Source organism: Erythrolamprus reginae, chromosome 3, assembly GCF_031021105.1.
Source record: "Erythrolamprus reginae isolate rEryReg1 chromosome 3, rEryReg1.hap1, whole genome shotgun sequence".
NCBI classification, from domain to species: Eukaryota; Metazoa; Chordata; class Lepidosauria; order Squamata; family Dipsadidae; genus Erythrolamprus; species Erythrolamprus reginae.
In genome coordinates this window covers 44,783,260-44,807,050 of record NC_091952.1, presented here as the reverse complement: position 1 = coordinate 44,807,050, position 23,791 = coordinate 44,783,260, and the positions used below count along the sequence as shown (strand labels likewise).

Below are 23,791 nucleotides of genomic sequence, written 5' to 3'. Positions count from 1 at the left end.
CCGCCCCGCTCTATGGAATCAACTCCCCTTTTCAAGTCCGTACTGCTCCCACCCTAATGGCTTTCCCTAAGGCCACCAAGGCCACCAAGACCTGGCTTTGCTGGCAGCCCTGGGGACCATGAACCAACCACAACCATGGCCAAATTGTATGAATGTCAATATGCATGTTGGATTAGTTTATTATGGCTTTTAATTATGGTTTTATAGTTCAGATTCTATATTTGACTTCTTTTTTTGCTGTTTTTTTTTGGTATTTTATATTGTTGTAAGTCGCCCCGAGTCCTTCGGGATTGGGCGGCATAGAAATTGAATAAATAAATGGATGGATGGATAGATACCCTGTTTCCCCGATAGTAAGACACCCCCGATTGTAAGACGTATCGGGAGTTTCAGGGGGGTCGGCTAATATAAGCCGTACCCCGAAAGTAAGACATATGTCTTACTTTCGGGGAAACACGGGGGTATTGCCGCCTCCCTCTCATCTAACTGCGCGCCGCCTCCTGCCCACGTCCGCACCGTGTCCCTCTCCATGCGTCGCCGCGTCTGCCACCTCCCTCTGATCTTAATGAGCACCGCCTCCTGCCCACTTCCGCGCCGCCCCCCTCCATACGTCACCGCGTCTAAATGTTAATTTTATGGTTAAAACAAAAAATTCAACAATTTTTTTCCAATATAAGACATACCCCGAAAGTAAGACATAGTGGGGCTTTTGGGGATAAAAAGAAAGTAAGACACTGTCTTACTTTCGGGGAAACACGGTAGATAGATAGATAGATACATAGATAGGTAGGTAGATAGAAAGGTAGAAAGATAGGTAGGTAATAGATAGATAGGTAGGTAGGTAGATAGAAAGGTAGAAAGATAGATAGGTAGGTAATAGATAGATAGATAGATAGATAGATAGATAGATAGATAGATAGATAGATAGAAAGGTAGAAATATAGATAGATAGGTAGGTAGATAGAAAGGTAGAAAGATAGGTAGGTAGATAGAAAGATAGATAGAGAGGTAGGCAGGTAGGTAGGTAGAAAGATAAAGAGGTAGGTAGATAGGTAGGTAAAAAGGTAGAAAGATAGGTAGATGGATAGGTAGGTCGGTCGGTAGGTAGGTAGGTAGAAAGGCAGAAATATAGATAGATGGAGATAGATAGGTAGTTAAGTAGGTAGATAGAAAGAAAGGCAGGTAGGTAGGAAGGAAGGAAGGAAGGAAGGAAGGAAGGAAGGAAGGAAGGAAGGAAGGAAGGAAGGAAGGCAGAAAGATATAGGTAGATAGATAGACCGACAGACAGACAGACAGACAGATGGATGAATACCAGAACGGTAAGAGGCGCAGAATTGTGCGGAGTCTTCCCACACATCTTTTCCCTGCTCGATGCGCGATGCTCCTGTGCGAGCGGGAATTCCGGTCCTCTCAAAGGGACCCGGACAGACTCCCACCCAGCCTCGGAGATGCTCCACCATCTTCCCTCACGTGACTTCTCGGAGAGGCGCCTCACTCAGCCCCCTCCATCCTCTCCTCTCCCCCCTCCCCTGTCTCGGAGGAACTCAATGGGGCCGACGGAAAAGAGCAGCCTCGCTACAGAAGGGCTGGCATCAGGGGCGGCGCCGAGCGGGCGAAAAGAGGCGGAGCCGCCGGCGCGCCCCAAAACCAGGCCCCATCCCGCCACTCACGTCTCGGCCGTCCGTCGGGTCCTCTTCTCCCGCCCTTCGGCTCCGCTGGCTGGCCGGCCGGCCATGGCGCGTAGCGGGGGTCGTCGTCGCCCTCACCGGCGGCCGAGAAACCGCTCGGCGTGAAGGCCGGGCCGGGCTGGGCTGGGGCCGGGGGAAGGGAAGCGCCGCGCCGTCCCCTGAGCCGCCCGGCCCGGGCGCCGGAGAGAAGAGCCCGGCATCAGGAGCGGAGAAGCGCGGCCAGGAACGAGCAGGCGGTGAGCGGGATGGAAGAAGCCGAGTTCCCCCCTGCGCTGTTTGCAGGGGGGAAGAAAAGAAAATCCAGGGAGGAAATCCCGGCGGGGGGAGGAGGAGGAGGAGGGCGGATTCCTTGCCCTTTTTTTTCGGGTCCGGCACCTTTTGTTGTCGTCGAGGCGGGTGTATGTGCTTTCTTAATCTTGTCTCTCCCTCGCTCCCTACCCGGCCTCGAACGGTGGCCCGGATTTCCAATTTGGCCATTCTGAAGCGCATCCCAAACTGGCACCCATCCTCCGTGTCTTTTTTTAAAAAAAATTTAAAGTCTTCTCCCTTGAGCGAAATGGTCGCTGTGTGAGAGTACTTGGTTTTATTTTTATTTTATTTATGCGTAGGTGCCTTGTAGAGCGTTTGGGTGGGTGCAAGTTGCCAAGGTTGGGAAACACTGGTCTATATTTTTTATTTATTTATTTATTTGTTTTGTCCAATACACAATAATAACAGAAGATATATACTAGTAGAATGTACCAAAGAGAGTATAGAAGAGAAATATAGGAGTAAAATATAACTAGAGAGAATAGCAGAAAATATAAGAGATAAAAGATACAAGAGATAGAAGAGATATAATGGATAGAAGAGATAGAAGAAAAGATATAGGAGAGACTATAGGACGGGATGGTAGGCACTCTGGTGCACTTATGTACTTCCTAAGATGAAATACAGGAAATAGTATAGAGGCAGACTAGATGGAGGTCTTCTTCTGCTGTCAATCTTCTATGTTTCTATGTTGACAGGCGGAGAACGTGGGTGGGTGCTTTGGGGAAGGAGTGTGAGAAAAGGTGTGCTTGTTGTATCTTGTAAGTGTGTGTGTGTGCTTGTAAGTGCCTATCTCTAGGATGCTCAGAGTTGAGCCCCTCCTCCAACCAGCCTCATTTCCCCCCCCTGCCTCCCCCCTAAGATGGCTTCTGCACAAACCCCCAAGTTGCAACAGCATCTAAAATTGAAAAGGTGAAAACTTACAGAAGGCTCTTCTCTCTTCCCATCCTCCATTGCATCAAGATAGGGTTGCTTTTTGAATAGTTCTTAGTTGAGTGCAATATACTGCTCAAAAAAAATAAAGGGAACACTCAAATAACCCATGAAATGAATGAAATATTCTCATTGAATGAATGAAATATTCTCATTGAATGGATGAAATATTCTCATTGAATGGATGAAATATTCTCATTGAATATTTTGTTCTGTACAAAGTTGAATGTGCATGTGAAATTGATTGTCACTCAGTGTTGGTTCCTAAGTGGACAGTTTGATTTCACAGAAGTTTGATTTACTTGGAGTTATATTCTGTTGTTTAAGTGTTCCCTTTATTTATTTTTTGAGCAGGGTATATTGGTGGGTAAGAGAGTTGACTGGTTATTGATGCCGGATGCTTCACTACTCCTTGAAGTTGATACTCTTCTTCCTTGGGTGCATTTCATTAAGTCTGGGTCTGAAAGAATCTGATACTGGAAGTGGTGGTAGGAAGGTGCTTGTGATACAAAGGTATAAGATAAGTTTCTGTCAGTCCTTTGATTATAAATTTCGCAAATTACTCAAGACCCACCTATATCGCCAAGCATGAGGGAATTAAGACATCTCCCCCAGGCTTTTATATTTTATGTTTAGTATGTATGTGCTGTTTGGTTTTTAATTGTTGGGATTTTATATATCTTTTTATTATTAAATTTGTTCTATTGCTATACTGCTTTTTATTACTGTTGTGAGCCGCCCCGAGTCTTCGGAGAGGGGCAGCATACAAATCTAATTTTTTATTATTATTATTTTTATTATTATTATTATTATTATTATTATTATTATTATTATGTCTGGATATTAAAGAAATCTGATACTGGAAGTGATGGTAGGAAGGTGCTTGTCATACCAAAGGTATAAGGTACATTTCTGTCAGTCCTTTCTTTATAAATATCCAGAGGTTTTTTTTACTTAATGAATGTGATCTCGGAAACTTTTTTTAAGGCTGACAGAAATCACTGCCAAAATCTTTTGTAAAAATCCTAAGAATTAATGGGGAATTAACCCCTCCCCATCTGCCTCCCCACAAGATGGCTTCTGCACAAGCCCCCAAGTTGATTCTTGAAATCAAGGATGGCTGGGGTTGTCTCTGGGTTGCCCCTGGATGGGCTTTGGTGCTCATCAGGCAAGCGTCTTTCCTTCCTTCTTTGTCCTCTCTGGCAGGATTCCTTCTGGGACCCCTTTCCTGATGATAGTCAGAGGCAGTGTTCCCTCTAATTTTGGGTGTGTGTGTGTGTGTAAAAGTATAGTGTCTGAGCGGCAGTCCCTTCGGGACTGGGCGGCCCAGAAATAATAAATAAATAAACAAACAAATAAAAAACCCACCCTGTTTTGCCTCAGAGAATTTCAAAATAAAATACTGTACTGTGTGTCTATAACAGTGAGCTCATAATAGGGCAACTCTATCAATATCAAAATGACACTTAAATAGTTGATCTAGTTTCAAACTAGATTTTGATTTTCTTTCTCTCTTCCTTACTCCCATTCTTTTTCTTTTTCTTTTCCTTCCTCTCTTTTTTCTATCTGTTTCTCTCTCTTCCTCTCTCTCTCCTTCCCTTTCACTCTTTCCCTCTCGGCTTCTGGGCAGGTTTGGAAAACTCTGAGTTGATGATGATTTTTAAGTGAGCGATTGCTCACTGCTCAGCTTAGAGGGAACTATGATCAGCGGATTCCCAGGTTCTGCCTCTGATTTCCTGGATAAACTAAGAAGCTTGTCTGTTTTTGTTGTTTTTTAAGACAAAGAGCAGAGGCTTTTACGAGTGAAGAAAGTGGGTTGGGGGGGAATCATACAGCATGTCTCTGTTTACCAGGTTGTCTATTGTGTGTAGGATAGCCTTGCTGTTGGAATTTGAATCAATGTGCTTTAAGCACTGAGCAGTTTATCTTTCTCTGGGTTGCCACGTGATTCTGGGTTTCTCCGAAGCCAAATTATTTTGTACCCTTTAAGAGCTGGTGTGGAAAAAAGAGTTGCAGGACTGGAGCCGTCAAATCTGAATAGATTTCCTTAAGAGTGCTGTGGTCTTTAGCCTAGAAAAGCAGGTGTTTGAAAAATCAGAGAGCTCTGCACTACTTGTGAATTCTTACATCTGGTGTAGAATGGTTTGTTTTCCTACTGTTACAAGTACAGTACCTGCTTTCAAAAGGTACCATTCCCAACTTGATAACTTGAAGTACACACGCCAAGTTTTCAAGAAACATAATTGACTCATAATGGTTTTTGCCTTCATAGTTAACCTGAATATTTCTGCATGTCATCTAGTTATCTTGCTTCTGTTGATCATTGTACAGAAGAGAAAGCTGAGTTTCCAGCTAAATTATTCAGAACCCAGGAGCAGTCAAGTAACAGTGCAATTCCATTAGTGGATTGTTAATGGGAAAAAAACATTCAAAGACAGTGTCCTGTGTTTTTCACAACTTGCCTTTGCTGCTTCATTTTAATATTGAAACATATAATTACACAATTAATTAGGAAAATAAAAACAGAGGAGGAAACATCTAAATGCTCTTTTTATTAACTATTTCAACTAATTTAAGAGGATTTTCATCAAATAGTGGAGGTTAAAAAGGCCCTGTTTGTATAAGTAGCTTCCTTAAGGAATTTTGTTTTGTAAAATTTGCCTTGGTGTCATTTAGTGGCTGAGAAACACGTATACAGTGTTCCCTCGATTTTTGCGGGTTTGAACTTCGCCAAAAGTCTATATCACGGTTTTTCAAAAATATTAATTTAAAAATACTTCGCGATTTCCCCCCCTATACCATGGTTTTTCCCGCCTGATAACGTCATATCACCAAACTTTCATCCACCTTTAATAAATATTTTTTAAAATAAACATTAATAAATAAACATGGTGAGTAATAACCTAAATGGTTGCTAAGGGAATGGGAAATTGTAATTTAGGGGTTTTAAAGTGTTACGGGAAGGCTTCATAGCCAAAAATAGTATATTTACTTCCGCATCTCTACTTCACGGAAATTCGACTTTCGCGGGCTGTCTTGGAACGCATCCCCCACGAAAATTGAGGTAACACTGTATAAACATACACAAACATATATATACATCAAGGGAACACTGTATTCCTCTAGAAGGGACAAAGTGCAAACTGGCAAACTGAAGAACAACTACTTTTGAGTTGGGGATTTCAGTCTGCATTGTGGATAAGCATTGGTCCAACAGCTTCCAGTAGCTGCTTGGTCATGACGCTGATGTGATGTTCACAGTGGCCTGCTTCCTCCTTAGAGTGCAGCCGTTTTCACATGTAGTGCAAGAGAGTGGTTGGATTGATGGACATTAAGGCAATAGTATCTAATATTAAAAAGCTGAAAACTTAGGCTCTTCTCTCGCCCCATCCTCCATTGCACCAAGATGTGGTTGCTTTTTGAATAGTTCTTAGTTGAGTAAGATATATTGGTGGGTAAGAAGGTTGACTGGTTAAGTCTGGGTCTGAAAGAATCTGACACTGGAAGTGATGGTAGGAAGGTACTTGTGATAACAAAGGTATAAGATAAGTTTCTGTCAGTCCTTTGATTATAAATGTCCAGGGTTTGGTTTTTTTTAGTTATGAATGTGATCTCTGGAACCTTTTTTAAGGCTGACAGAAATCACTGCCAAAATCTTTTGTAAAAATCCTAAGAATTAATGGGGAATTAATCTCACCCTTTTTGAGAAGGAAAACAAGTGCTGTCTAATATCTCAGAAATATTTTTAAAAACACTGCAAAACGGGAAGTAGAATGGTGGTAATTAAGTATACTGCTTGATTGAATAGAATAGAATAGAATTTTATTGGCCAAGTGTAATTGGACACACAAGGAATTTGTCTTGGTGCACATGCTCTCAACGTACATAAAAGAAAAAGATACATTTGTCAAGAATCATGTGATACAACACTTAATGATTGTCATAGGGGTCAAATAAGCAATGAAGAAACAATCAATATTAATAAAAATCTTAGGATACAAGCAACAAGTTACAGTCATACAGTCCTAAGAGGGAGGAAAAGGATGATAGGAATGATGAGAAAAACTAGTAGAATAGAAGTGCAGATTTAGTAAACAGTCTGACAGTGTTGAGGGAATTATTTGTTTAGTAGAGTGATGGCATTCGGGGAAAAACTGTTCTTGTGTCTAGTTTTCTTGGTGCGCAGTGCTCTGTAGCGACGTTTTGAGGGTAGGAGTTGAAACAGTTTATGTCCAGGATTTAAGGGGTCAGTAAATATTTTCCCTGTCCTCTTTTTAACTCGTGCAGTATGTACAGGTCCTCAATGGAAGGCAGGTCCTTGGGCAGTTTGAGTTTTCTGAGCTGGCGCAGAAAGAACATTCTTTGTTGTGCTTTTTTGATGATGTTTTTGATGTTAGGTGACCATTTTAGGTCTTGAGATATGATAGAACCTAGAAATTTGAAGGTCTCTACTGTTGATACTGTGTTGTCTAGTATTATGAGAGGTGGAAGGAAGGGTTTCTCTGAAAGTCTACCACCATTTCTACGGTTTTGAGTGTGTTCAGTTCTAGAGTGTTCTGGTCACACCACAAGGATAGTTGTTCAACTTCCCCTCTGTATGCGGATTCATCATTGTCTCGAATGAGTCCGATCACTGTTGTATCGTCTGCAAACTTCAGTAGTTTAACAGATGGATCATTTGAGATGCAGTCATTAGTGTATAGAGAGAAGAGGCGAGAGTACACAGCCTTGGGGGGCACCTGTGCTAATTGTACATGTATCTGATGTGATTTTTTCCTAGCTTCACCTGCTGCGTCCTGTCTGTTAGGAAGCTTGTGATCCACTTACATATCAATAATAATAAGTATAATAATAAGTATAGTAATAATAATAATAATAATAATAATAATAATAATAATAATAATAATAATGGAGAGGGGCAGCATATAAATCCAATAAATCTAATCTAATAATAATAATAATAATAATAATAATAATAATAATAATAATGCTGTCAATTTAGATTTAATGTGTTAATAATATATAACCTGACACCAAACAGCCAGATTCATCTCAACTCGGGCATACTTCTCATCCTCAACTTCATTCTAAATGGATCTTTTGAAAGCCCCATTTTGAAAAGCTTTCTGGATGTTAAGAGTGAGGCTGATGCTCTTGCATTTGGTGAGGGTGGATATTATTATAATCATGAATTAATGATGATATTCCTTCATCAGGGTGAGCTTCACATCACAGCTGCTGCAGTGCTGTCTCTTGGTCCCCTCCTGCTTCTTCCTCAGCCAGCCTTGGCCTCTTGCTGACAGGATCCCCAACAGCTGGGCTCTCTTCTCACCTCCGCTCCTGGTGTTCAGGGGCAAAAGAAATATTCTGTTTTTCTGAAACCAATCAATTTGTCCACTTCCAACTTTCTCTTCTTCGTTTTATCTCTCGCTTTCTCCCCCCCCCAGTCAGTCCATTAGCTGCTGTTTGTTGCTTTTAACAATAACATGTTGTTTCTCCGCTTTTTTATCCTGTGTGATTTTGACGTAGCCTTTTAATTGTACTCCTTTATTCCTCTCTGCGCTTGATTGTCTGTTCCCTGTTAGAAGTTCGTTCCCAACCACTTTGAGAATCTTATTTCCTTTGAAGATGAAAATTTATTTATTTGTTTGTTTGTTTGTTTACTTATTTATTTACTTATTTACTTGCTTACTTACTTATTTATTTTGTCCAATACAAATTGAAAGTTAAAGAGAATAAAAATGTGTAGTAGTAAATATCAGGGAAGGGATAGAAGAAGAGATATGAGAATAGAATACATCAATGAAGAGTAGAGGAAGGATATATGGATGGGAGAAAAGATATACAGTGATACCTCGTCTTACAAACGCCTCGTCATACAAACTTTTCGAGATACAAACCCAGGGTTTAAGATTTATTTGCCTCTTCTTACAAACTATTTTCACCTTACAAACCCACTGCCGTCACTGGGATGCCCCGCCTCTGGACTTCCGTTGCCAGCGAAGCATCTGTTTTTGCGCTGCTGGGATTCCCCTGAGGCACCCCTCCATGGGAAACCCCAGCTCTGGACTTCCATGTTTTTGTCATGCTGCAGGGAAATCCCAGCAGAGGAATCCAGCAGCGCAAAAATGGGCACTTTGCTGGCAATGGAAGTCCAGAAGTGGGGTTTCCCAGCGAGGGGAGCCTCAGCGAAATCGCAGCATTGCAAAAACACAGAGGTCCGGAGGTGGGGTTTTGAGGACTTCGGTGTTTTTGTGATGCTGCGATTTCACTGATGCTCCCTTTGCTGGGAAACCCCACCTCCAGACTTCCCTTGCCAGCGAAGTGCTCTTTTTTGCAATGCTGGGATTCCCCTGCTGGGATTTCCCTGCAGCATTGCAAAAACACAGAAGTCCATGGAGGGGAGCCTCAGGGGAATCCCAGCAGCGCAAAAACTGGCGCTTCGGCTGGCAAAAGAGGTGAATTTTGGGCTTGCACGCATTAATCGCTTTTCCATTGATTCCTATGGGAAACATTGTTTCGTCTTACAAACTTTTCACCTTAAGAACCTCGTCCCAGAACCAATTAAGTTTGTAAGACAAGGTATCACTGTATAAAATAATAGGAGAGACAATTGGACAGGGGACGGAAGGCACACTAGTGCACTTATGCTCGCCCCTTACTGACCTCTAAGGAATCTGGAGAAGTCAACCGTGGAAAGTCTAAGGGAAAAATGTTGGGGGTTGGTGCTAGTGAGACCTCAACCATATGGTCCTCCTGCTTGGTTGTAGGAGATGTTTTCTGCTCTTATTCCCACAGAATAAACTCAAAAAAAAAAGTGGGGAAAGAGTGTTGTAGAGCTTTTAACACTGGAGGCTGAGCATTTGCTTGGCACACAAGGCAGCCATTTGGTTTAACTTAACCGTATGCTTTGCTTGAAATTAGAGGCTGTTTTATTTTGCCTCAAGTGGTGTCAAATCAGTATGAGTGGGGTTATATTTTAGAATTCCATTCTTTTTTCCACTATAATTGTAAATCCAGTGAAACTTCACTAGAATGTTGTTATTGAATGCACTCTACTGTTACGGAAACTTCTTTCTTAATCTCTGAATAAGCAGACCTGCTTCGTGCCTCCTATTATAATCAGAAGACAAAGAGGGACAGAGAAATGCATTATTTAGAAAGTGATACTTGGCCCACCTACCCCTTATTTATTCATTTTTAAATTAGATTGGTACATAAAACTCTATCAAATAAATTGAATAAGAATTGAAAATTGAGCAACAGTAGCAATCAATACAAGAAGCATCTCCGACTCATAGCTGAGGAATGAAGCCTGTATTTTATGTTCCTTCTCTCTGCTTTTTTACAATTATCTTGTGAACTAAATGAAAGAGAAAAGAAAATGTAATAATAAGATATGAGAGATAAATTTTGTGTGTGTGTGTGTGTGTGTGTGTGTATTCAGGCATCTTCAATTGTGCCTCAGTTTCAGTTTATCCTCTGCTTTTTTTCTTTATCTGTAAAAAATTAAAGATTTGCAGCTCAGGACATTGAAATCTAGACAATAAGAATGGAACAGCTCCTCTTAAATCAGACTCCAGTTGCAAATTGTTTCCTTCCAAATCCAAATGCTATAGATACTTTTTTTTGTTGCTGAAGAATAGCAACAACGGTTGACTGCTTTGGGTTGTCTTCTATACATTTTTGTGTGATTCAGACTTTTGAAAGTGCAAAGGGTTCTTTCATAGACCAAAAAAGAAAAGGGTTTGGAGGGTTTATTATGGAAGCTATGAAGTGGTAGGAAATGAATGTAACTTTTATCTTAATTGTCACTGGAGAGGCAGGAAAATTCTACTTTCTGAGAAAGAGCCACACATACAGTATCCATATTTCTGTATTTCCTCTGGGGGATTCTTAAGCTTGTCCTTTTCTGTGCTCATAATAGACCTCTCCCTCTTGCACGTATGCTATTAAGTAGAGCATAATTGAGATAATTGTGATAAGTGGGAAACTACCTTTTATTTTACTAATGACTCTTTGGATATGTCTTCTAGCTCAGGAGTCTCCAACCTTGGCAACTTTAAGCATGGAGAACTTCAACTCCCAGCTTTGCTGGCTGGGGAATTCTTGGAGTTGAAGTCCACCAGGCTTAAAGTTGCCAAGGTTGGAGACTCCTATTCTAGCTAAAATCCAATCCTTTAGCCTTTTATTTTCTTCACTTTCAGCTGGGCTTGTTTCTGCTCAACTCCACTTATTGTCTGTAGAAGTAGATGTCCAGTAAATTGGAAGAGCTTATCAGGGTAGTTTAGAACCAAAGACGCTTAGCATAAGCATGCATAGTCCTTCTGCAAGACCCGAGTGGACTGCTAGCTTTTGAGATTAATAATGCATTCATAATGGTTGGGCGAGAGAATGTTATCAGACATTTTTTAAAAAGACGTCTTATGTGGTTGGCGGAAAAAGGTTTCCTTCCTGTTGTGGTTAGCTCTGGCCCAGCCCCTGCCCCAAGAACTGTGGATGTGGGGGAGACATCCACATGCTGCAGGCCTGTTTTGCCCCCCGCCCCATGGAATCTGCTGCTGAAGGCTCCTCTGACCAAGAAGACATGAGTGACAGGGAGGAGGGGAGTGTGGCAGACAGCTCAGAAGGAGATCAATTATCTAGCTCCTCCTTGGATTCAGAACAAGAGTTAATGATACAGCCACGCATGCAGAGAGCGATGCATAGGCAACAACAACTGAGAGATTATTATCAAAGAAAATGAGGCCACCTGTGGTTGGGTTTCGTGACTGCTTTACTGACTTTGACCTTTTGTGTGCTGATTTCCCCCCGCTTTGAAACTAAACCAGAGCAAAGTGTGTTTCACTTTGTGAAAGAAGAAGGACTGTGAATTGCCTCACAGCTGCAAGCTAAGTATCACAGAACTGATAAGGGACTTGTACAAATTACCAGTTTGTTTGGAGACGAGTGCTCTTTGCTATACCAAAAGAGGGCTTAGGTTAAGTGACTTTTCATTATAAAGAACATTGTTTTGAATTTTCAAACGTGTGTGTGTCTGAAATTTGTACCTGTGAATTTTTGGGAGAAGTCTACTAGACAGCTCGACAGAACACTTCCTCACTTCTTTTTCTCTTCCCCAACAGGCTTGGTGTTTGGACCTGAGTTGCCGATGCTGTGCTCTCCTGATGCTGAACAGCCTGTGTCCAGAAGATGAGCAGATTGTTGGTGGGAGTGACCCTCGAGAGGATTTGCAAAGCTGTACTTCTCCTATGTTTACTGCACTTCCTTATCATCATGATTCTCTATTTCGATGTCTACGCCCAGCGCTTGGACTTTTTCAGCCGCTTCAACGTACGCAACTCTTCCCGCTCACTGCCCTATGCCAATGTCTCTCGGCCCAACGGCACGGCTGGGCCACTGGGCTCTGAGCTCCTGGCTCCAAGTGTCAAGCCTGTCGGGGCCAACCACACCATCACTGAGAAGCCCTTACCACCCTGTCCAGAGATGCCGCCTGGTCTTGGTGAGATTACAAATGAACCCTGCCTGGTTTGTATCTTGTCTTGAATGAAAGCCTGAAGTGAGGATCCAGCATTAGGTTGAGCATAGCATTGTTCTCAATGAAAGGCTGCAAAATTTTTTGCTACCAAACTGTGGGCATGGCTTATTTTGTGGGTGTGACCTGCCAGCCATGTGACCAGGTGGGAGTGGCTTGATGATCATGTGACCGGTGCGGTGGCTTAAAGGTCATGTGACTGGCTTAAAGGTAGCCAACTTGATGTCACTCACGTCAAGGGTTTGGGTTAGAGTTAGGGTGCCTGGCCTCTCCTTGCCTCAAAGAGATAAAATTTCCTACTATTTACTATTACTGAACATCCAAAATATACTATTTAATTCTATGTATGCATGCCATACATGTACATACATATAATGATAGGGTTTTATATGTTTTTAATATGAGATTTGTTCCACTACTATATTGTTTTTATTATTGTTGTAATAAAAAGAGAGGGGCGGCATACAAATCTAATTAATAATATTAATAATAATAATAATAATAATAATATTACACACAGGCCCACAAAAATATACATTATCTACTATATAAAGTATATGTATACACACACACTCACAGCTCTTCTAAAATTATACACATTCAACCTCATTTACTGCGCTAATAAAAACATACCCAAAGCCCAGAAGGGAAAAAAAGAAAAATAAAAACAAAATTTTTCTTCCGGTTCTGCGTACCTGACCGTGCCCATAGGAGTCCATCACTGATTTTTCTGCTTATCCGTGTTTTTCTTGAATCTCAGCCTCCCTTCTTGCTGAAAAGTGATACTTGACTTCAGATGCAGGAAGGGAACTATAAAACAGAATCTGTACAGTGTTGCAAATGGAATTGGATAAATAATCCAATCCTGTTATTAGGATGCAATGGAAAATATGTGAGTGAAACCAAGCAGTGATCACATAATGCAGTGTTTCCCAACCTTGGCAACTTGAAGATATTTGGACTTCAACTCCCAGAATTCCCCAGCCAGCGAATGCTGGCTGGGGAATTCTGGGAGTTGAAATCCAAATATCTTCAAGTTGCCAAGCTTGGGAAACACTGACATAATTATTTCATTTTTACCTTGGGCACCCTTTTGTTCCCCATTTTAGCATAGCTCTAAATTCTTGCCTGCCTACATTTTCTGGCTGTCCCCCTTCCATAAAATTTTATTTGCTTCAGTCTTTGCCAAAGTATATTAAAAATGTACAAGGTGGTGGTAAAACTGAATTAATTTCATCTGAGTTGTCTTTTAGATGCTTTTGCTCTTGAACATAATCTTTCTCATTGCAGGGTTTGCAATCTTCTCCCCATCCTTCTAGGAACTCAAAGCAGACAGCAAGGGCAGAGTTGTCTTAGTGGGTCTTTTCTTCCAAGCGCTTGCCGTATTTTCAAATAGGACTCAAGGTCATCCAAATACCAGATACAGTGATCCCCCGGGTATTGCGATCCTGATCATTGCGAAACGGCTATATGGCGATTTTTGAACCCGGAAGTAAAAACACCATCTGCGCATGCGCGCCCTTTTTTTCTATGGGCACGCATGCGTAGATGGCGCCGGGCAGATCAGCTGCTGGGCGGTTTCCCTGGGTCTTCCCCCTCTTGCTGGCGGGAGGGCGAAGCCCCCCCAGCACCCGCTCGCCCGCCCTTCGCCCGGCCACCCGCCCTTCGCCCGCCCTTCGCCCGGCTCGCCCGCCGCTCGCCCGGCCACCTGCCGTTCGCTCGCTGCTCGCCCGGCCACCCGGGTTCGTTTGGCTTCGGGACATGCCGGCGGCGACGTTTTAAAACAGCCGCGCGGCTTCCCAACTGAGTCCCGAAGTCAAAGGCGAACTTTGGGACTCAGTTGGTTGGGAAGCCGCGCGGCTGTTTTAAAACGTCGCCGCCGGCATGTCCCGAAGCCAAACGAACCCGGGTGGCCGGGCGAGCAGCGAGCGAAGGGCGGGTGGCCGGGCGAAGGGCGGGCGAGCGGCAGGCGCGGCAGCAGCGAGGAGTTTGCGTGGGCGGCGGGGAAACCCCAATCTTCGGCTCCTCGCTGCTGCGGCGGAAGTAAAAACACCATCTGCGCATGCGCAGATGGTGTTTTTACTTCCGCAGCGCTACTTCGCGCAAAACCGATCATTGCGAGGGGTCCTGGAACGGAACCCTCGCAATGATCGGGGGATCACTGTAATTACAATTCAGTAGACCAGTTGTAACTTTGATGCTAAAACTCAGGTGTTTTCTAGTGTGTGCTCTAGGGATCTCTGTGTACAGATTGCAAATAATTAAGGAAATGTTTTGTTAAGGAGTGCGCAGAACCCTTGAATTATCAAGGACATGCACAGGGGAAAACATAGGATTCCAGCATATATCCAGGAGATAAGTGTAATTATTCAGTCATACAAAAACAGATACATTAAAGTTCAATTAGTGTTTACTTTTTAGAAATAGCACGGTCAAGTTAAACCGTTTGGTCATACACATTCAAATATAAGTAAAGAAAAGAATAGAAGAAAAGATATAAAAGTATAGGTGAACATATTTGAAAGGAAGAAAAGATAAATGAGATAAGGAGAGACAATTGGACAGGGGACGGAAGGCACACTGGTGCACTTATGCACGCCCCTTCAGTCAATATCTCTCACTACAATAATAATATTACGAGCCTGTCTTTGTCCTACATATCAGACATACATTACAGCTTACAAAATACATCAAACTATCATAGAACCCCAGAGCTTACTACAACAGTCACAGTTAATCAGCAGAAAAGACAGCAGAGAGAGAGAGACAGAGACAGAGAATCATGCTTTCTGGCTCCCTCTTATAGCAACTTGCAACACTACCTCTTAAAGCTATAATACTTCAATACAAACAAACATTCATTGTTAGCTTGTTTATATATTGCAAACCCAACTGTTTTGTACACAGTACTAACATTTTTTAGCAACTGTGCAGATTGCAAAAGTACTGTGACAGTGGCTGCTGATCCTCTGCTCAAAAATACATGGTCACGAGTCACGACCCACAGGTTGAGAACCGTTGATCTAGAGAGAAGCAATGGTATTTGTTCATGCCTATTGCTGCTTTCAGTGATAAACCTGCCCAGTTTACAGGGCAGCTGTGGGTCGTTGCTAAATAAAACAAAAAAATGTTTACAAGTTATGATATTTTTGTAGTTATTTACCAAACACATTGAAGTTATATTAAAGTAACCAAAATATCTTTACAATCCCCAAGGCACGTCACAACTTTTGGGCACCCCTAATGGTTGGAAATTGAAAGCTGAAAAATTTGACGCGCCCTATATTGGGAAGCTTGCAGTTGGGTCACCTAGATAAAAGTATAACTACCAAGGCGTATTTGGCCAAGTGGGTCAACTGTATGCCCCAATTATGCATAAGGGAAGTTTGCAGAATGTATACGCACATCAAGTAGCATTGTACGCATCGTGACATCATCACACAAATTACACAATTTGAATTAGACATGACTGATGCAAATTCTGCAACCTATCATTTTTAATAAATAATGGTGCATATGCTTGAACTACATGCCTTGGTGCATTATATGTTTGGATTTAAGTTCCTTTCTGAGATTTTCAAGCCGCTCATCTTGATTAACAGATGTGGCAAGTTCATACTGAGAAGGCTAAGCTCTTCTGGAGTTGGCTAGTGGAAGCATTTTTAACAGAATCTCCTTCTCTGTCTTCTCCTCCTTCTCCTTCTCTTCCTCTGTCTTCTTCTCCTCCTCTTCCTCCTCCTCCGTCTTCTTCTTCTCCTTCTCTGTCGTCATCTTCTTCTTCTCCTCCTCCTCCTTCTCCTCCTTCTCTGTCTTCTTCTTCTCCTCCTCCTTCTCCTCCTTCTCCTTTTCCTTCTTCTTCCTTCAGTGGGCCGACTCCTTATTGAATTTAGTTCTCCCATGAGCATGGAGCGAGTACAGCGGGAGAACCCAGATGTTCAGGAGGGTGGCAAATATTCACCCCTGGACTGTGTGCCTCGACAGAAAGTGGCCATCCTCATACCTTTCCGCCACCGCGAGCATCACCTCAAATACTGGCTCCACTACCTGCATCCAATCCTGCGACGTCAGAAGGTGTCCTATGGAATCTACATTATTAATCAGGTAATTGCAGGGTTAAAATATAGCCCTGTTGTAGCAGTCTGAGGGGATAAGTGAGCTAGTTAGAATAGAGTGGTGCCATATGAAGGGGAAACCTGATGATTACATTTGGCCTTGATCGAAATAGCCTTTGTATCTTAACCAGCCACAGAGCAGGACTTGCTGATCTCTGGCAGTTCGCAGCCTTGGAATGGTGTGAGTATGAGATACAGCCAAGGGAATGGTCACATAATAGGTAGCTTAGCTTGCAGCAGGAATACGGGCAGTGCAAGAGGTTTAAAAGAGATTCTCCTTAGTTTGTGGAGTTGCAAAATGAATGAGTAAGAAGAGTACAGCTTCAAAAGAATGAAACTTTGAATGAATTCAATGTTTTGAATGTTTCAAAACATTCAAAAATGTTTCAACATTTTGTTACGATAAAGTGGAATTAATTAATTTCCTGCCTGATCTGTATAACGATAGTAGCTTTGATTTAATTACACACACGCACACAAAAACACACACTTATTAGACCTCTGGAAAGAGTCATTTACCCTAGCAATTTCCTCAATTTATGGAGGAGCTGAGAGAGAGGGGAAGTCCAAAAATGAATGTCAAAAAGAAGAAGGGGTGGTTCTGATTATTTCCGGCCCTCACTGACATGTGGCTTCAAGGAAGTGGGGCTAGAAGGTTTTTCCCAGTGATGAGTTAACAACTTCCAGCATAGTGGGAAAGCAAGAGTATTACACTATGAATTAGGAATGGTCATAATGGTCATAAGGGTATCTACGAGACCGCCTTCTGCCGCACGAATCCCAGCAACTGGTTAGGTCCCACAGAGTGGGCCTTCTCCGGGTCCCGTCAACAAAACAATGTCGCTTGGCGGGGCCCAGGGGAAAAGCCTTCTCTGTGGCGGCCCCGGCCCTCTGGAACCAACTCCCCCCAGAGATTAGAATTGCCCCCACCCTCCTTGCCTTTCGTAAGCTCCTTAAAACCCACCTCTGCCGTCAGGCATGGGGGAATTGAGGTACTCTTTCCCCCTAGGCCTTTGCAATTTATGCATGGTATGTTTGTTTGTATGGATGTTTAGTTTTATAATAAGGGTTTTTTAGTTGGTTTTAGTATTGGATTTACATGATGTTTTTTATTACTGTTGTTAGCCGCCCCGAGTCTATGGAGAGGGGCGGCATACAAATCCAATAAATGAATGAATAAATGAATGAATGAATAAATAAATAAATAAATAAATAAATAAATAAATAAATAAATAAATAAATAAAGTTTTATTTATAGTCAAGAATGGAATGCCAGGTTAAAGCTGTTGTCTGATCGGATGACTGGTGAGGATTTAGAATCACACACAGAAATTCATTAACTATAAATTTCTTTACAATGCAGAAAGTAATTAAGACCAAAAATATAATGTATCTATCATAGGGACATGTTGCTTGTGGTTACCCTGTCATTCATGATGTTTCCAAATAGTTTGGTGAAGACACGTTTAACCGAGCCAAGCTGTTGAATGTGGGGTTCCTGGAAGCCTTAAGAGATAGTGAGAGCTATGACTGCTTCATATTCAGTGATGTTGATCTTGTGCCCATGGATGACCGGAATCTTTATCACTGTTATGACCAACCTCGGCATTTTGCTGTTGCCATGGATAAGTTTGGTTTCCGGTGAGTAAATGGATTGGGAACTCCTTGCCAAATGGACTCAAACTTTGATTTGCATTGGAATTTCACTAGGCTATTGGCACAGTATAGTATAACATACTCATTACTTCCCATCTGTTTCTTAATACATTTCAAATGAGCACTTTGGGATTTAATTCAGATGAAATTCTTAACTTTTCACGTTGGTTATTTCCGGGGCGCTTTGAAATTTTTAGCCTCAAGAGTAAAGGAAGAAACCAAATCTGGATTTGTTTTTGTTTAATAAATGCACATATATAAGATATAACTTACATTCACACTGCACACTTACCATACCCCTTTCTGAAAAATATATACTATATACTATATTATAAACTATATACTAGTGGTGTAAAAACTTAGGCTGCAAATGCCTTGTGAAAATTTCATACTGTAAGCCTTATTATCAGGTGTTCCCAGAAAGTTGAAAATAAGCAAGAAAAAAAGAATATGATTTATGGATAAATCTGGATTTATCAGATACAATCTGTGGAGTCCCATTAACATGATGAGAAATTGGACAGCATTTAGAGAGAGCATGCTATTGTGGGAACAATAAGTAACATAGATCGCATCACACCTATGGTTTAGAAAAAGGGGCTTAATCTTCAACAGGCTTTCCCTGAACCATCTAGATCAGTGATGGTGAACCTGTGGCCCAGGTGCTACAGGTGGCACATGAAGCCGTATCTGCTGGCACGTGAGCAGTTGCCCTAGCTTAGCTCCAACACGCATGTGCATACCAGCCAGCTGATATTTGGCTCACACAGAGGCTCTGGGAGGGCGTTTTTGGCTTCCAGAGAACCTCCGGGGGGATGAGGGAGGATGTTTTACCCTCCCTCGGCTCCAGAGAAGCCTTTGGACCCTGGTGAGGGTGAAACATAAGCCTACTGGGCCCTCTAGAAGTTTGAAAACAGGCCATTTCCAGCCTCCAGAGAGCTTCTGGGAGGTGGAGGAAGCTGTTTTTGCCCTCCCCAGACATTGAATTATGAGTGTAGGCACTCGTGCATGTGCGATAGCGTGCACCCACACTCTTTTAGCACCCGAGGAAAAAAAAGTTTCACCATCATTGATCTAAATCTACGCGTCTCAACTTGTTTCTACTGTAGTTCGATTGATCCTCATCTCGCTTTCTTGTCCCTTACAGGTTGCCATACTCTGGCTACTTCGGGGGAGTCTCTGGCCTAAGCAAGACACAGTTTCTGAAGATTAATGGTTTCCCTAATGAGTATTGGGGCTGGGGTGGAGAAGACGATGACATATTTAACAGGTAGGCCAAGCCAGTGTTTCCCAACTTGAAGATATTTGGACTTCAACTCCCAGAATTCCCCAGCCAGCAAATGCTGACTTAGGAATTCTGGGAGTTGAAGTCCAGATATCTTCAAGTGGCCAAGGTTGGGAAACACTGGGCAAAGCCCATCCGGCACTTATTCTTCTGTGGGTTGGTGGCATGAACTCTGTAATCCATTTTTCCATATAGCGTCACCTGGACAGCTGATGTACAGGGAATTATTTGGGCTGATTTCTTTTGCTGGATAGTGTTCTGCCGGGCTTCTGGACACGAGCCCCCAATTAAGTTCAAAAGTAGAAATTCAGACACACAGAGTTGTGCAGTCAATAACACTGTTTTATCAAAAGGAAAATATGAGCCAAACACACTTTTAGTCAGTCAAAGTGCTCTCCTTCAAAGCAACAGCCTTGAATGCTGTGAAAAACAGTAAACAAACACAAAGCAGATAAAAGGCAGCTGTAAAGACGTCACAGCCAACCCCCTTCAAGAGTTCTCAAGTCACAAACCTAACTATGATTTAGTTCAAAAGTCCTGGAAACAGTTCAAAGAGTCCTTGTAGAATCCTGATGCAAAGCACACTCCTCTCCTTCACTGAACGGATAAACTTCCACGCCCAGATGCAAGAACACTGGCAATTTAACAGCAGCCCCATTAGCCTATTTACTCCCAGCCACATGTGATCTCCCTTATTTCCTATGGTATTTCCGCAGTTGCTCTTTCCTTGACATTGCCCTATGTCTGCGCACATCTATGAATGTCTCCCCTTCCGAATCCAATGATGATAATGATGATGAATCACTCACGGGGCGACTATCTAATGGGCTGCCTGTAATTCTCTCCTCTGTGGATCCCACTTCACTTTCACTATCTGCTACAGACGCTTCGCTGTCGCAAGCAGTCGGCAGTAAAACTGGCCTCTGACAATGGGAGGATTCTCCCACATCAACCCTCACAGTCCTTGGAGCAGGAGCTGGCCCAGAGCCAACCACAACAGATAGGATGGTTATGCAGTTATATATATGGATTTTTTTTCAATTGCATTTTTATTCTTGATCAATTCGTGAAAGCCAGGCATGTGGTGAGGAAGAACAGAATTATTGTTAAATGATTGCATTATTTTAAAGGCTTGTTTGAAACTCACTGTTTTGCTAACCTCTGTCCTATACTGTTCTTTGCCCAGGATCTCGCTTAACGGCATGAAAGTATCACGTCCTGACGCTCGTATTGGGCGCTATCGCATGATTAAGCATGAGCGTGATCGGCACAATGAACCAAATCCCCAACGGTAAGAATGCATCTGTGTTAACTTTCTATCTAAACCTCATAACTTTCATCATACCCTCAATCCACGGACTGAAAATCAATCTTTTGTTGCCAAAGTAACCTTCCAGACATCTATTGGAAAGTTGTGAGACTAATCTTTCAATGATCTTCTCTTTATCAAAGGGAAGTAATTATATGCCATACACATTTTTATGTTTCTCCTTGTAGCATAGGAGTACAGACTATTTTGTGAGAAGAGGATAAAGGCCATAGCCTTTGAAAAGAAATTCGAAGCCACAATTTAAAAATTAAGGAGACTTAAGATAAAAAAAAGTGGGTGGGAAAAGGGAAAGGAATTTGATTAAACAATTAAATAAATACAACCAATATTTAACCCTCTTATATTTAATAGTTCCCCCTTCTATCAACATTGAAAAATAGAATTTGCTGAAAACTTTGGAAGGAGGTATGAAGTTATATCCTTGAGTCTTAGATTGTACTTCCCTGCTGTAACATGTCTGTGAGGGGAATTTTATTCTCTCTCCCATTCTACTCTCATTTCCCTCTCACGCCTACATATATGTACATGTATCAATAATTAGATGAAAACGATGGTCTACTGGTGCAGGAAAGGACAGAAATATTTGAACTGACTGCCTTAGCATTTATTATATAGAGCAGGGGTCCCCAGCCTGGCTCGTTGGAAACCAGTTTGTGCAAGTGCTAGGCAAATACATGAAGCTTCATTTGAGCATCTATGAGATTAGATTGCATGTGTAAAACCATCCGCCTCCCATCACACCATCGCTGCTGTCGGCCCAAGAAAGGTTGGGGACCACTGATGTAGAGAATAGAGATAAGGTGGGATAACTAGCGTGGTATATATTTGATATTGATTTACATAGGTTTCTCTTTGTTTATCCGGTAAATGAGGCAGGATTGAATTCCTGTCAACCTTAATTTTTAAATATAATTAGTTTTCACTGTTCTCTTGCCAACTATTTTGTTTTTAATTCCAATCAGGGTATGTAATTTGAGGACGTTTCTTGTATAACATTCTTCCTGAATGTTGTGGGCTTCATGGAGAGTTTTGGGTAGCGACTCTATCCCCATGCCTTCAGATGATATAATTTAGCTTTGGCAGCCCTATATAGAACTGATGGAATAACAAATGCATTATGGTGGGAACTACAGAGACTACTGCATCATTCATTAATTTACATAATGTTATGCTGATCAGAATCCCACCAAATGATGTCATGTTCTATTTAATCTCTTGTTCCATTCATTTGAGGGGTTGTTGTTGTTGTAGCCTGTGCCAAAGTGAACTGTAATAAAATATAGGTGAAATATGAGGTTCTTCTTTTGTTCTTGTGACAGGTTCACCAAAATCCAGAATACCAAGGTGACCATGAAACGCGACGGTATTGGTTCGCTGCAGTACCGCCTCGTGGAGAAGTTTCGCCGTCCCATGTACACCAACGTAACTGTAGATATTGGCCGACCACCGCCACGCCCTCCTCGGGGTTGACTCTGCTGCTTGGCCCTGCCCAGGGCCCCACGTGGATCTCAGCCCTGACTGGCTCAGAGGACTGTGCCCTGACTTGGGTGTCCTGCCTGCCTCCTTCGTGGGAAAAAGGGGGGGAAGGCCTTTGGCTGAAGACCGGCTCCTTAACACCAGTCAGTTCTCCACAGAATGCCCTTCCGATTGGAGGATGAATGTGTGTCACTTGCTTAGTCCGGTGTTTCAATTTTGGGCCAAGCTCCAATCGCCGAGGAAGGCCCTGAGAGCAGAGAAGCCTTGTCTAAGGCCTTGACCTTCCCTTTGTCTCTGGCGGAGTCCATCCTCTCCTTGAACCTTTTGCAAGGAAGATTCCAAGGGCAGGGCCGGCTGCTCTTCGCTTCTTCCCGCAGACTGGAGGACTACTGCCTTTTGAGCCTTTCTTCCAGGCACCGTCTGGTCTCACAGTGACTGCCAGCTACCAAGGTGTAGAGATGGTTCACAATTGAGGAGAGCTCCACCGCCAGTAAAAGCTCTAATGGGTCTGGCCCACTGCCCACCTCCATTCATGGCTTGGTGCTGCCCCCTGCTGGATCCTGGATGCTTTTTTTTGTTCCTGACTCCAGTACACAGGGGTGTTTTATACAAATCCTCATTAGAATACTTGAGTGCTTCCTGGGTTAATGTATGTGTAGCCTGTCTGGCATGGTACAACAGGACTTTTCTTCTTAGCTGTGATTTCTCTTCTTCCTTTCCGTGGAGCAGATTGGATGGGTAGCGAGGTTGTACCTTTGAGTAGGGTGGATAGATGGGTTGATGGTTTGACCTACCCTAAAGTGGGCTTGCTCCTCACTTTCATAAGCACGCAGAACCTATAGCCATTGTTCTAGAACGGAATAACCTGAAGGTAGATTTCAGCCTGTTTTTCCCTTCATCCACTCCCATCCCAACTTCCAATTCTAGCAGCCCTTACAGTGTCTGCCAGGCATCCTGCCCTTTAACCACTCATTGTTATTATTATTATTTCATCATCAAAGTACCCTCAGCCCTGATGGTATCTTGGTAGCAGTCCTACACCTAGTACTTGGAGCTAGGAAGCTGCTGGTGTTTCTTCATTCTGGTTATGGTGCCTGGCAAGTAGAACCACCTGCACCGGTCCACTTTGGGGTGACCAACTGGGCCAGGCTGGAAGCCAGGCACCAGCATATCAAATAGCCCGGGTGTTGGTGACTTTTGTACATTTGAATGTTTTGATCCCTTTTCAAGCCTACGGTGAATGCAACACTGGTCACTACGATCAGACTTTTGTATTCAGTAAAGTTTCGAAACTTGGAAACTCCTTGTGTCTAGAATTCTGTAGGTGTTGCTGGGCTGGGGCGGCCCACAGTATTTTCTTTATTCGCCTAGTGTTCTCCAGTCACACCAGGACTTCAGAATTCTCAGCCTCTGATGACACTGGCTGACAATGTTGCTTGTTGAAGTTTGTGTAAGACACCAGACTGT

The 23,791-nt window shown here is 42.6% G+C and overlaps 1 protein-coding gene across 3 annotated transcripts; it reads left to right on the top strand.

Annotated features, from left to right (window-relative positions):
- The first annotated feature begins 1,574 nt into the window (after positions 1-1,574).
- Positions 1,575-23,624, top strand: B4GALT2 (beta-1,4-galactosyltransferase 2). 3 transcript variants are annotated; one of them, XM_070745031.1, is made up of 8 exons: positions 1,841-1,924; positions 12,056-12,432; positions 16,331-16,566; positions 18,028-18,218; positions 19,381-19,503; positions 20,705-20,809; positions 21,200-21,253; positions 22,168-23,624. In XM_070745031.1, exons 2-7 carry the CDS (start codon positions 12,123-12,125, stop codon positions 21,219-21,221), a joined length of 987 nt encoding a protein of 328 aa, XP_070601132.1. In that variant the 5' UTR covers positions 1,841-1,924; positions 12,056-12,122; the 3' UTR covers positions 21,222-21,253; positions 22,168-23,624. The 3 variants fall into 3 exon arrangements, with proteins under 3 accessions (XP_070601131.1, XP_070601132.1, XP_070601134.1); XM_070745030.1 differs by lacking the exon at positions 21,200-21,253 and having other exon boundaries at positions 1,575-1,924; XM_070745033.1 differs by lacking the exons at positions 1,841-1,924; positions 21,200-21,253 and having other exon boundaries at positions 12,371-12,432; positions 16,356-16,566.
- The last annotated feature ends 167 nt before the right edge of the window (positions 23,625-23,791 follow it).